Source organism: Zootoca vivipara, chromosome 11 (assembly GCF_965207765.1).
Source record: "Zootoca vivipara chromosome 11, rZooViv2.hap1.1, whole genome shotgun sequence".
Lineage (NCBI taxonomy): Eukaryota > Metazoa > Chordata > Lepidosauria > Squamata > Lacertidae > Zootoca > Zootoca vivipara.
The window spans coordinates 21066274-21079457 of record NC_142594.1 but is presented as its reverse complement, the minus strand read 5'-3'; the positions used below and the strand labels follow the sequence as shown (position 1 = coordinate 21079457).

Sequence of the window (13184 nt, the reverse complement as noted above, 5' to 3'; positions counted from 1 at the left end):
ACAACTCCCATCATCCCTAGCTAGCAAGACCAGTGGTCAGGAATGATGGGAATTGTAGTCCGAAAACAGCTGGAGGCACAAGGTTGGGAAATACTGCTTTAGATATTTGAAGATGGCTGTGATATCGCCTCTCAGTCTCTGCTTTTCCAGGCTAAAACAAATCCAGCTGCCTCAACTGTTCCTCATAAAGCTTGGTTTCCAAACCCTTGATCACCTTGGGCTACCACCTCTGCACATGTTCTTGCTTGTCAATATCCTCCTTAAATTGTGATACCCAGGACTGGACACAGTTCTCCAAGTATGATCCGACCAAGGCATAGCAGTACTATTTCTTCCACCGATATGGACACTATATACTATACTTCTGTTGATGCAGCCTAGAATAGCATTAGCTTTATTTGCTGCTGCATCACACTGTTGACTCATGTTAAGCTTGTGGTCTACTAAGTCCTCAAGATCCCTCTCACATGTTACTACTGGCAAGCTAGTTGTCCCCCATCTTATATTTGTGCAGCTGGTTCTTCCTCCCTAAACGTTGCCCCACCCAGCCCACATTTTACCAGCTTCTGCATAAGAATATTCTAGGGGACTTTGTCAAAAGCCTTACTAAACTTAATACACACTATGTCCACAGTAGTCCTCTGATCCACCAAGCTTGTAACTCTTATAAAAAAAAGAAAGAAATGAGATTTGTCTGTCATGACTTGTTTCTGAGAAACTCAAGCTGGGTCTTTGCATCCAGTGTGGATAGATAGGTTAAACACTTGTGAACCGCCCTGAGATCTACAGATGAAGGGCAGTATACAAATTTAAAAAACAATAATACCGAGTAGAAAGGACTTTTATAGTGAACAGAAATGATGTTGCAGAATAATGTCACTATATTAATAATAAGATACTATATTAAGTGATGTGTTCTAATTCCACTTTCAATAACAGAACGCTACCCCCCCCCCAAAAAAAAACACCAGAAGCTCTAAAGGACCCCAGTGTGAAAGATATTTACTGTATAAAAACAACAGTTTTACCTGCATTTAATCTTTTTTTCTGCCTAAAAGAATGAACTTGAGAAAACAAGAGAATGTCAAATGTAATGCTAATTAGACTTATGAGTAAATGCAAAACAATTGTATAAATAAAAGCACTGTTGTAGCATGTCAGCATCACTCACCAGCAACAGCAAGTTACCTACATCAGAAAAGAGAGGCTTACCAAGAACTTTTAGGTGGACAATATCCAGCTATTTCACAGCTAGAGTGCTAATGCTACCAAGTTCTGGTGGAATTAACAGGCCTTTCGATCAATTAGTAAGCCATCCATTCCATTTTATGCAATGCCAAAGCACATTAAGGAGAACAATATAGAAAAGCAAAGGCCCCAAGCTTTTCAAATTATCCAGTAGTAATAATGCATGTGATCAATGATCAAAAGGCCTCCAAAAGATAGCTTAGTTATTTGAATGACTGATCTTTGCTTTAGAATCAACAGGACCAAAAAGGGTTGTAGAATAGGATTTATAAATCTGAGGTATTCAATGAAGAGAAGCCCTTTCAGGAATTAACAATTATCCCACATGGATACACAGATTATTCATTAAATACAACTCTCACATCTGGGTTTTATTATACTCTGTAAAATATACACAGGAATCTTGATGTACTCAAAGAGTGCAGGTAAATACAGTATTCAAGCAGTCGCTATTTATATGTACATGCTCATTAATTCTTCAAAAACCCACAAAATTATCAAATAGATCAAAATACTGTCCTGTGTTTCCACACTATGTTCAGAAAACAAGCTGATAATTTACAATGGCATTAAGGTTTCCAGTTTCACAATACAAAAAGGATAAAAGAAGGTTGGGGTCAGTTTATAGCAAGTCATTTGTGTTTTACCTCAACATGCAAGAATATGTTCTTGCATGTACATAAGCAAGTTATAATTAAAATGTTACTTTTCAATTAAAGCAGAACCAAATAAAGTAAATACCTCTATTTTAACAAATTTATTTAACAAATTTCTTTTTAGGCTCGAGAAATGTATTCCATTTTTCAGCTGATTCATAGCCAGTTATAAATTAGACAAACTCAAGGGAAGCTGTAACTCTAGCTGAAGGACTTGGAATACATTTCCAAAGATTCATCACTGTACCTTTTTGATGAGGGGGAAACCATTTTAACCATCTCCCAGTCACATCCTGTGCCATAAAAGCTTAGGAGGTGGTTTTTTTTAATTAAAAAAATTATATACATCGTAGAGGCACAAATCTCATGGTCGTTGTATATGATGTAGAAGACTGGGCAAGCTGTAGAAAATGCCATTTCCCTAAGGCAGCCTAGCAGGGTGTCAGGATTTTACAATTCTCATTTTTGATGCAGTTTTGCTCATCCAGATAATTACCATTCCTGTATTTTGAATAAAAATATATATTTAAAACAGATTTATTTTCGTAAAAGTAAGCTGTGCAATAAATACTGCATCGCTGTCACATCTCCCTTTTATTATACTACTGTACAAGTTTCAGCCTGACTACTCCTGGTAAGGCCAGTACAGCTTCACTACTATAAGATTGTGACAAGTTCCTTTTCATTTCATCTCAGAGAAACAAACTGAAAATTACGTCCCGTCCCCCCCATGGTACATTTAACTGTGTTGGGAGGCCGTTAGGTGATTAAAAACAAATAAGACATTTAAAACCAAATCTAACATTAATTGTCAGAAGTAATTTAGGGGTTGGTTAAGACTATTACTTATTTAACCTATTCAACTTTTCAAAAAAAGTTTTTTTTTTAATTAAAAAAAGTCTAAGTTATTCATTTGGTCCTTTGGCAATTTGCTGCACAAACAACGCCTTCTGTACCAAACTCAATTATTGCCTTAAAAATGATCTTGGTAAGATTTAAATCTATTGTCTTCTTTGTTGTGTAACTTGTTTATTCATTTAGACAGACAATGGTGCACAGCCGTTTTAGGATTCTTCATGGCACCATGGACAACCTAGTACACTGCAATTAAATAACATTTTGTGTAATTTTTCTTTTCTTTTGCACCATGGATTTGAAGCATTTCCTTTGCATAACCTGCTTTTAAAAGCCTTTGGGAAGTTGCACAAGTATTTCATGTGCACCCATGTTTGTTTTAAAAAAACAACAGCTCTTCTGGGTGCCCCCTTTTTATATTCAGAAACTGCTTTCTCCAACAACACAATCTTGAAATTCAGCAAGTGGGTTCCTCTTCTGACCTCCAAGGAAGCTTCTTAATAGGTTTCAGAATCCGAGTCATTAAGTTCATCTTCTTCCGTATATGGGTAGCCATCTTCCCTGCCAATGTTGTTGAAACTACAGTAAGAGCTATGTTCACTTCTGATAATAGGCAAGGAGTCAAAGGTGACAGTTTTTGAGGTGTTGGTGTAATGATTAATGGCATTGAAAGTAAGGGAAGGTAGCGTGGTGCTTGACGAAACAGGCATCATTGTGGCCAGAATGAGAGCTAGGCAATCAGCAACATCCTTATTGGGAGCACAGGCCAAAGCTGGTGTATAACCTAGAGTCAGAATAAAATCATAAATTTTATTTCAAGAAACACCCCAAATTTCAGATATTGCTCCAAAGTCCAATCAATTGGTACAGCAGCAAAGTACGATTTTGTTATGCTATACAATCGTACCTTGGGTTCTCGAACGAAATCCGTGCCGGAAGTCCGCTCGACTTCTGAAAACCAAGGCGCGGCTTCCAGTTGGCTGCAGGAGCTTCCTGCACTCAATCTGAAGCCACGGCAGCCGTTTGGGTTCCAAAGAATGTCCTTAAACTGGAACACTCACTTCCGGGTTTGCGGCATTCAGGAGCCAAACTGTTTGAGTCACAAGGCATTCGAGAACCAAAGTACGACTGTACTAATTAAAAACTGAATTCTGTGGGTGACAGACAACTGTGTCCATCTGCCAAGTGGGGATGAGTTTCCATTTGTGCAATGGGACTCTGAGTTAGTGTGCCACCCCCCTGATCTAGCGCAGCTTCTATTTTAGACTAGCCACAACTTTTGTGACATCCAAACTGTGCTGAATGGAAACAAGTCAACTTCAAACCACAGTTTATAAAGGTGGCTAATTCTCAGCAATTAGCTGCACTTTTGGGTTTGGATATAATGCTTAACTGTGGCTAATCTAATATTGAACCTTCCAATCTCCTTGTAACTGCAGTGGGAAGAAGGTGGGGAGCACGCAAGCCCAAGGCGAACAGCAACACGTAACATGGTTTAGCATTGCAGGTGAACCAGGTGACCACTGATTTAGATAGCATTAGACAAATTCATGGAAAATAGACCCCAATAGATGCCCAGAAGCAGCATACCTTTGAATACCAGGCTTCTTGGAGGCAATATGGCACTGCTGGAAAAGGAAGTGCTATGCAGGCTCTTTTGATTCAACTTTACCTTGTTTAAATTTACTTACCATTTTCATCAACGGCAAGTACACTTGCTCCTTTTCCTAGAAGTTCTTGAACTACAACTGTTAATCCATTCCGAGCAGCAACATGCAAAGGTCTGTAGAGACAACCACATACAAATCTTACAACAAACACATTAAAAATGCATACAAAGATTACTGTCTGATTATATTAGTATTTTCATTTCTATCCTTGTGAAGAGGTAATTATATACATATTAAAGCAAGCGGTTGCAATTTCTAGAGTAGAAAAAGTGATATCCAAATATTTGAGCATGTTTAAATATCTGTAAGTAGCTTGTTATGTATCTGTAGAATTAATGTATTATTACAATACAGAGAGGGTAGGAGTTATAGTCCAGCAATATCTGAAGGACCAAAGGTTAGCCAACAGACAGAATCAATATGGTATGAGACTAAGCAGTTCTTTGGTTCTCATGTAACCTGTGATTTTTGTGTGAACTAACTCTCATCCTATTCCAAGCAAACATGAATCAGAGTACAGTAACTGTGTCAGTAACTAGCCAAACATCCTTTTTCTGTACCTTGTTTTAAGCCAGCATGATTACTATTTCCCTGCCTTGTGACCTCTAAATTATTGCTACTTTTGTTTACTGTTAATATTTCTGTTCTGCCTTGCCCTTTGCCTAATGTTTCCATGAAGACCATTTCTTAAAACATCGTATAGATTCAATTCACATTTTGCCAATTATCACACAAAAAATATTTAGTGAGCATTTCCCCCCATAATCTCCCTGCTCCCACTCCACTACATTCACCTAAATATAGTTTCTTCAATAATAGATTTTCAGTGCTATATGAAGCTCTACTTACGTCTGCAAGGCTGCATTGGTGGCATTGATGAGATTTCTATCTGTAATCTTCTCCAGTATTAACAAGGCACTAGTTTCATGACCCTTTTTTAAAAAGGAAGGAAAAGGAAAAAGAGATTCTTTATTCTTCCTTTAAAACAAAAATCTATTATTTTAAACCTTGGCAAATTTCACATGTATATTTGAAACAATCTACACAAGTTTTCTTTAGATTATATAAACAACAGAGATTTGTAACTAGTAGGTAGAGTTTTTATTAGCACTAAGTATGGTCTGCGGAAGGACACAAGATCCTTAGCCCAATATGCTTAGATATTATAGTGGTGAAGACTGCATGTTTCTGTCTTTTACTTCAGTGTCTACAATTTTTGTACCCACTGCTGCCTCTCTTCCTTCATTCCCTTTCTTAACCGTATCATCTTCTCTCCCCCTTTGCCAAAATGCCCTCTGTATTCCTAGCAGGTCCAGTATATGCGATGATGTTTCATCTGCCCAATAATGGAGTAGTTCTGGTAGAGAGTCCAGACCACGGGACACCTTAAAAAGCTCAACAGATGGACGTCATTGTCTTAGCTTTAGATCAGGCATAGGCAAACTTGGCCCTCCAGATGTTTTGGGACTACAATTCCCACCATCCCTGACTACTGGTCCTGTTAGCTAGGGATGATGGGAGTTGTAGTCCCAAAACATTGCCTATGCCTGATTTATATTACACACACATATGCATACACACGAAGTGATCTGTCACAAGGTGTGGTGATTGCCACCAGCATTGAGGTAAAGCGGGCATAGGCAAACTCGGCCTTCCAGATGTTTTGGGACTACAACTCCCATCATCCCTAGCTAACAGTACCAGCGGCCAGGGATGATGGGAATTGTAATCCCAAAACATGTGGAGGGCCGAGTTTGCCTATGCCTGCTTTAGATAGCCATTGTTAAAAATCTGTTACCTGGCTCACAATGTTGATGCAACTATGAATGAAGCAAGCATGATAAAGAACTCTGCACCCCACTCAAGGTGTAGTTCTTTCCCAGTGCATTTAAAATACTGCTGTGCCACCACTGCTGCTCTAGACCAACTTTATTCAAATGGATAAATGATGAAAACCATGACGAGACCAGCAATAAATCACAGAAGCTCCAAACTGGAAAATGATACATACCTTGCTGCAAGCCAAATGCAGTGCTGTGTTTTTACACTTATCTTGCAAGGTCAGATCGGCTTTAGCACTGCTAACCAGCACCTCTGAAAGAAGTAAAGTGTTACATTAACTGAAAAGATGCAGTTATAGACGGAAGCTTTGTAGTGTTTTTTTTTAACTGTTCTCTCATCAGCAGAGATTGTTCCCAACTCAGAAGTGTAAATAGGCCTGACATGATTAAGAACATAAGAGCATGCTTGCTGTATCAGATCAAAAGCCTTTCAAGTTGAGCGTTCTGTTTCACAAAGTTGTCAACCAGAGATGCCTTTGGGAATCCCTCAAGCATGATTTGAATGCAATACAAAATAAAAAAATTCCTTCCAGCAGCACCTTAAAGACCAACTAAGGTTTTATTTTGGTATGAGCTTTCGTGTGCATGCACACTTCTTCAGATGCATGCACACGAAAGCTCATACCAAAATAAAAACTTAGTTGGTCTTTAAGCTGCTGCTGGAAGGATTTTTTAAATTTTGTTTCAACTACGTCAGACCAACACGGCTACCTACCTGTAACTTGAATGCAATAGTCTCTCCCACCACTCAAGTAACTGTTAGTAACATTTGTTTGTTTGTGTGTGCAAATTTCCCTACTGCCCCCGTTTCATCATCCTATGCTTTTCTATCCTCTAAGACGTCACTCGACAGGTTGCCTGACTTAACACTGCGGCTTATCCCGTGAATGAAATTATGAAACTACTGTACAGTAGTTGTTAAGAGGATGTGTGTTCTTTTGAATCAAATTCTGTTGATTAATAAAAATATTAACCAAAAAAGTTGCTTGGTTGATCAATTTGAAATCTGCAAATCTACTTTAAAAAATGGCCTATGCAGTTCCAATGCAAGCTTTTTATGTTAGTATAATTAATAGTTATTAGTAATGAAAACAAAAAATACACAAGAGTTCTCTTTTTACCAACTGTATTTGTTTGTCCATTTTCTGCAGCCATCATTAGAGGTGTCTTCCCAGAAGAATCTACGGAGTTTACTTGTGCATTATGGCTGAGCAAAAGCTGTAAGCACTCTACATGGTCCGTAAAGGCTGCTGCATGAAGAGGAGTTCTGGGGAGAAGAAAAAGAGCGCACTTTGTAGATTAAAAAGCAGGCTAACAACTAATATCATATGCATGATTCTACTTAAAAACACAAATCGTCTAGCAGTTGTGAAAAAAACTGCTTTAAAATTTAGAAGATTATGATTTGTGAATTTGAATTATCTCAACATATATAGAGTCAACTATTGCCCTCTTGCCCTTTTCATGGAATAACAAGGGGCAGGAGATATAGAAAGAGTTGTTGTTGTTTAGTCGTTAGAAAGAGTAGGGTTGGGCAAAGCACTGCAGATATTACAAAAGAGGTCCAAACCCAGATCTCAGCCCAAAATATCCAAAGCTTCTTTTCATATCATAATTATTTTCTTAAGAGTTTTGGTTTACTGTGTAATGAAAGTGCAATCCTATATAAGTTTAATGAAGGATTCCCATATACTTATATGTAGGATCACACAGCTTTATTTCTTTATTTATTGAACATATTATAAATTATACATATCACTGAAATATATAGGGAAGGGAATAGTCCAGTCAGCTTGAAATTATAAGTCAAGTATTAAATCTAGCTGGAATATATATAATAGTTAACCTACCATTGTAAAATACTAAGCTTTTACAGATATTAAAACATCAGCTGTTTTAAATTAGAACACACAGATCTGCACTATATATTTAAAGCAGTATCATACCAAAGAATCCTGAGAACTGTCGCTCATTAAGGGTACTGAGAGTTGTTAAGAGCCCCGTTCCTCTCATAGAGCTACAGATTGGTTTAACAACCAATTCCATTTCCCAGGGAACTCTGGGAACTGTAGCTCCCTGAGGGGGATAGGGGTCTCTTAACAACTCTTGGCACCCTGAACAAACCACAGTTCCCAGAATTCATTGGGGGAAGCCATGACTGTTTAAAGTATGGTACTGTTTAAAATGTGTAGTGCAGATGGGGCCTTAATCTAGATTAAACACGTGAAACCTGCGACAAAATGTTGTAGTTGGCATGCTGCTGTCCAGGATTCCAACCAGCCATGCTTTCTACCAAGACACTTCATTACATTCACTCTCCACCTCTCTTACTGGGATAACAGTCAGAGAACACATAAGGCAGCAACTCTGGCTGCCTATTAAACAGAACTGAAAATGCAGAACATTCTTTTTATTAAATGTGCTTCAAACCTTACCTGTCTTTTCCATCTGTAGAATTTACAATGCTAGAACCCAGTGTATCAATTAGCATTTCAGCAGCGCCCTCGTTATCATTAATCCTATCAGAAATTTAAAAGGGAATTACTTCCAGAAAAGCTGAAGTTTGTTAAAAAGATACAATGAAATCCATGTAGAAGTTGCTTACACAGCACAATGCAATGGGCTGAAAGAATTTCCTTCCATTTTCTGGAAAACTTCCTGTTCCAAAAGAACCTCAACACAGCTGTCATGACCTAAAATGGTTTAAATGCCAGATAGCAAATGAAAAATAATACAAATCAGAAGTCTTGGTTATGAAACACTAAGTATAAATAGAATGTATAGTTTATTTCTTATTATATGTCACGTGTTGGAAACTGATGTGTATTTTGGAACACTCCTGACTATCAGGTAATCGTAGCCATAGGTACCATTTTTCATGGCTACGATGCTGTCACACAGCTACTATAATAGAAATGAGGTGAAACCAACAGAGGGGGAGGGAGGAGATAAATGAATTGAAGATCTATTGGCAGAAATATTGAATAGGGTGTGTCTTTTGTGCATGTGGACTCCGACACTTACAGTATTTATCTTATTCCTGTATGTGTTTATTTGCTATCCAAGACTCGTACTGTGGCCTGGCAATTGTCTCCTACAGAGACATCCTGGCACATGACACTTCTAATTAGTCACATGCTGTGGGACCAATCAGCTACAAACTTCCTAAGGTTCTTTTGCATGTGTAAATATTCATGGTATGGCGCCTAAGATAATAGGTTGCATCTGGCCAAAATCCTTCTCTAGTTCTCCTGGTGCATTTTAGGGTTTTATTAGTTAGCACTGTCTGATCTGAGAATGGCAATGGAGATTGGAAGCACAAGGCAGCTTGCACGAGTCACGTGATTCTACACCAGCCAAGTTTTCGTCTTCCCCTAGAATATTTATTCTTAAGAAATGATCATGTCTTATTTACCATTGTAACAGGCCCAGTGCAATGATGTATATCCATGATTGTCTGCAAGGGCAGGTACTGTATCTCCAGATGCTGCTGACTGCAAGAGTGCTCCTAACACCCCAATATGTCCACATGCAGCTGACAAATGTATAGGTGTTCGTCCTCTGCAATCTCGTAGTATGGACTTTGCACCATGTTGAAGCAGAGCTTCTACACACTCCTCGTGTCCCGTAACTGCCTGGAAAAATGTAACACAGAAAGCATATATTGCGACAACTTGTATATAGTCACAAAGAAGAAAAATCAATGGTCTCCTCAGTTATGTGATCCATCCATTGCTTCACTACCATATCAGCCCAATCAGTTTTCACATCGATAAATGGGCAAAGCTGGACATTTGTGTACAAAAAGGCAGGTGGAGCCTGCTAGGAATGTAGGCTTCAAAAGCTATTGAGAGCTGACAGGGCCGGCTCTAGGCCCACCCCCAGTGGGCTCTCCGGAGGCACGCGGGCCTGGGGCTGCCTCCGCCGCGTGCAGGCTGGGTGGTGTAGTGCAGCTGCGCCCACAGCAGCCCAACTGCGCACGGCGCCCGCCCGCCTGCTGCGCTGGGAAACGGGGCAGGGGGGGCGCGCCGGAGGGATCCGGCGCACCACGGCGCCTGGCATGCTTAAGACGGCCCTGAGAGCTGATTTTGCATGTCTTTGGACACTTTCCAAACAGCATTTGTTTCTGTATTGTTAACGCTACAGCATTTACATTGTAAGCCACTTTGTAACAGTTTGCTATAAAAGGGGGGGGGATATATAACATACAGTACAAACAAAGTGCTCTGGATCCAGACTAAGTTAGTTGAACTTAGTTTCCATTGAAATCAATGACTTGCTTGTTGCGCTGAGCTCAGCAAGACCTCTAAGCATAACCAAATCAGTCTATATCTAAAGCAATGTTTCTCTAGGGAAACTTCAGCGATACTACCTATTGAAGCAAAAGGTGAGGCAGGGGACAATGAATGACACACTTACTCCTCTGTGCAATGCTGTTCTTCCCCATTTATCTTTGGCATCTACATTTGCTCCTTTATTAAGCAATGAATAGACACAATCTGTGTGCCCATTGAGAACAGACAACATCAGAGGAGTCCTGGAAGAGAAACAAAAAAAACCCATACCTTCTATGTTAACAAGCTCACAAACCTGCTCACGTGGCAAGCTAGACAACTGTGAAGAGAAACATTAGCAAATCCTAGTTTGACTCAGTCCATGGACTGGAAGGGCTGCTGCACATTTGAATGGAGACAGAGACAACTCTTCTTAAAAGGAGCATACCATATATTAAAGAGAGTAGGATAGAGAAGCCAGGTCAAAATACAGTTGTGATGCACCTTTCACTATTGTTGCCTCATAACTGTCTGCAAACCACAACCTAAAAATGTATGCAATGCCTTAGCCCTTTGTTCTTTATTTTATTTGCAGAATGATTTGAAGATCTGCCTGGTAATAAACTATTTCATGGGTTTTTAAATAATGAATGCTCTGCAACAATTCAGCACTGAGTTTCATAAAAGGCCAGCTGGAGGTAATTGCTCAATACTGCATATCTTAATTTGAAAATAAACTTTATCCAAAACATGACCACTGGGAATAATAAATTATTATGAAAATGATAAAATATATTTATTTACATTCTTTATCTGAATCTATTTCCTCCAGGCAAACCATGAACTATAAATCCAAGAACAAACTTTGGTTATAGCTTTGAGTTTGTCTGGAGTGAGGCAAACCATGAACCTGAGTTTGGATGAAACACTAAGCCAACCGCATTGGCTTAGCTCAGAGCAGAGCACCGGTAGCAGGGCCAGAGGAGGAGCAAATGGTGAAATCTCCTCTCAGGTCCTGGTGCATTCAAGCTAAGTCATGATTTCACTTAGTGTTACATGAACAGGTCCATGAAAGCCTAGTAAAAAAAAGTTTGAAAAGACAAAAAAGCAATTCAGCTATTAAAGAAAACCTCATTATTCGGTTCATAGTCTATTGTAATATTTACTGTATGTGTTCAAAGCAAATAAACATCAGGCAAATATGAGTATATTTCTTTTTTAAAATCAAATGGTCCTAAAGGATTTTTTTAAATGCTATTTTGATTTCATGCTCATGATATATATATATGTGTGTATATATATGTGTGTGTGTATATATATATATATATATATATATATATATATATATATATATTAGCAATGATTAAACTATCATATATAATACTACTCATACTGTCAGCCCAGCACTAGCTAGCTCATTTTAAGAGAAAATTGCAATTTGAGACATACTGTCCATTTCCGTCTTGGATGTCGACAGCATTCTGTGGTTCTGCATTTCCTATCAATAACCGCAGACATTCTGAATGACCATTTGTAGCTGTAAAATATTAACAAAAACCATTAAAATAATTAAACATCAAATTATTTGAAAAATTATAATTTATGTTTTAAGATGGTCAGAAGGTATTACTGCATTAAAGCATAAAATACATTTTTCCCAGTGATGCAACCACAATCCATTTATCCTAAGGGTGAAATAATGCAAATTTTGGCTGACAAATCTGGATTAACCACAGACCTTAGGCTTTAGTGGAGATGGTAAGAGGGAATGGCTGAGATTCACATCACATAAGGGAGAAACTTGCAACTTACAGGATTTGTTTTGCCTGGGTGGGGATTATGTGATCAAGAGGGTTGGGTATAAATCTTTAAAAATAAATTTTAAAAAAATTGACTGAGGATCCCAAGTCATGCAGAAAGCACACACATTTCATGTGCTGGGCTGATTCTTCATGTTATCCATGCAAGGCTACCATCAAAGCCCAAACCTTAAGGGAGACCAGAAAATATAACCACATACAATTCATTGCTCTGGGTGCCTAAATATTTTTTGATAACTCCAAACCTCTGCAAAAACAAATGGACAAGGAAAGGAAGGAGACAGAAGCTCCAAAGCCATGTAGTTAGAGATGTGGAGGCCTGGATTTAACACCTCTAGTTATAAAATAGGGTCCAATAAAACCAAATAAAATAACCAGAGTAATATCAATATAACATATTCAAAGCAATTTTTGTAACTATCTGCTTTTTAGAAACAGCAGAATTAGATAATCTGCTCTCTATTTGTAAGACCACTTAAGATTTTTTTAAAAAAGAATTAAGCAGTATATAAATTTTGTTAAACAAAATAAACAAATTTCTACCCTATTTACTACTTTTCTGCTATGATATAAAAACGAAGCATTAAAGGTCTTACCTGCAGCATGTATTGGTGTTCTCTTTACAACATAGTCTTTCACCAAAATAGATGCCCCCTGATTAATTAGTACATCGACACATTCAACGTGTCCTTTAAAAGCTGCAAGATCCAATGGCGTTCTACCATTATTGTTCCGGACATCAAGATCCAATAAAGACTGCACTAATACTTCCAGCGCTTGATGGTGTCCATGATAGGCCTGAGAAATGTCACAACTTTAG

At 38.4% G+C, this 13184-nt stretch overlaps 1 protein-coding gene across 2 annotated transcripts in view; it reads right to left on the bottom strand.

Annotated features, from left to right (window-relative positions):
* Nucleotides 1-1598: 1598 nt before the first annotated feature.
* The window catches only part of ANKRD28 (ankyrin repeat domain 28), a 91342-nt gene continuing 79756 nt past the window's right edge, over nucleotides 1599-13184 (bottom strand). For both annotated transcript variants that reach the window (XM_035130377.3, XM_035130376.3), the window contains exons 18-28: nucleotides 12961-13162; nucleotides 11994-12081; nucleotides 10690-10807; nucleotides 9686-9905; nucleotides 8876-8963; nucleotides 8706-8789; nucleotides 7392-7537; nucleotides 6441-6523; nucleotides 5279-5361; nucleotides 4451-4542; nucleotides 1599-3543 (exon numbers count right to left, since the gene is read on the bottom strand). In XM_035130377.3, the coding sequence (XP_034986268.1) occupies nucleotides 3257-3543; nucleotides 4451-4542; nucleotides 5279-5361; nucleotides 6441-6523; nucleotides 7392-7537; nucleotides 8706-8789; nucleotides 8876-8963; nucleotides 9686-9905; nucleotides 10690-10807; nucleotides 11994-12081; nucleotides 12961-13162 (1491 nt within the window). In that variant the 3' untranslated portion in view covers nucleotides 1599-3256. The remainder of the gene's footprint in view (nucleotides 3544-4450; nucleotides 4543-5278; nucleotides 5362-6440; nucleotides 6524-7391; nucleotides 7538-8705; nucleotides 8790-8875; nucleotides 8964-9685; nucleotides 9906-10689; nucleotides 10808-11993; nucleotides 12082-12960; nucleotides 13163-13184) is intronic.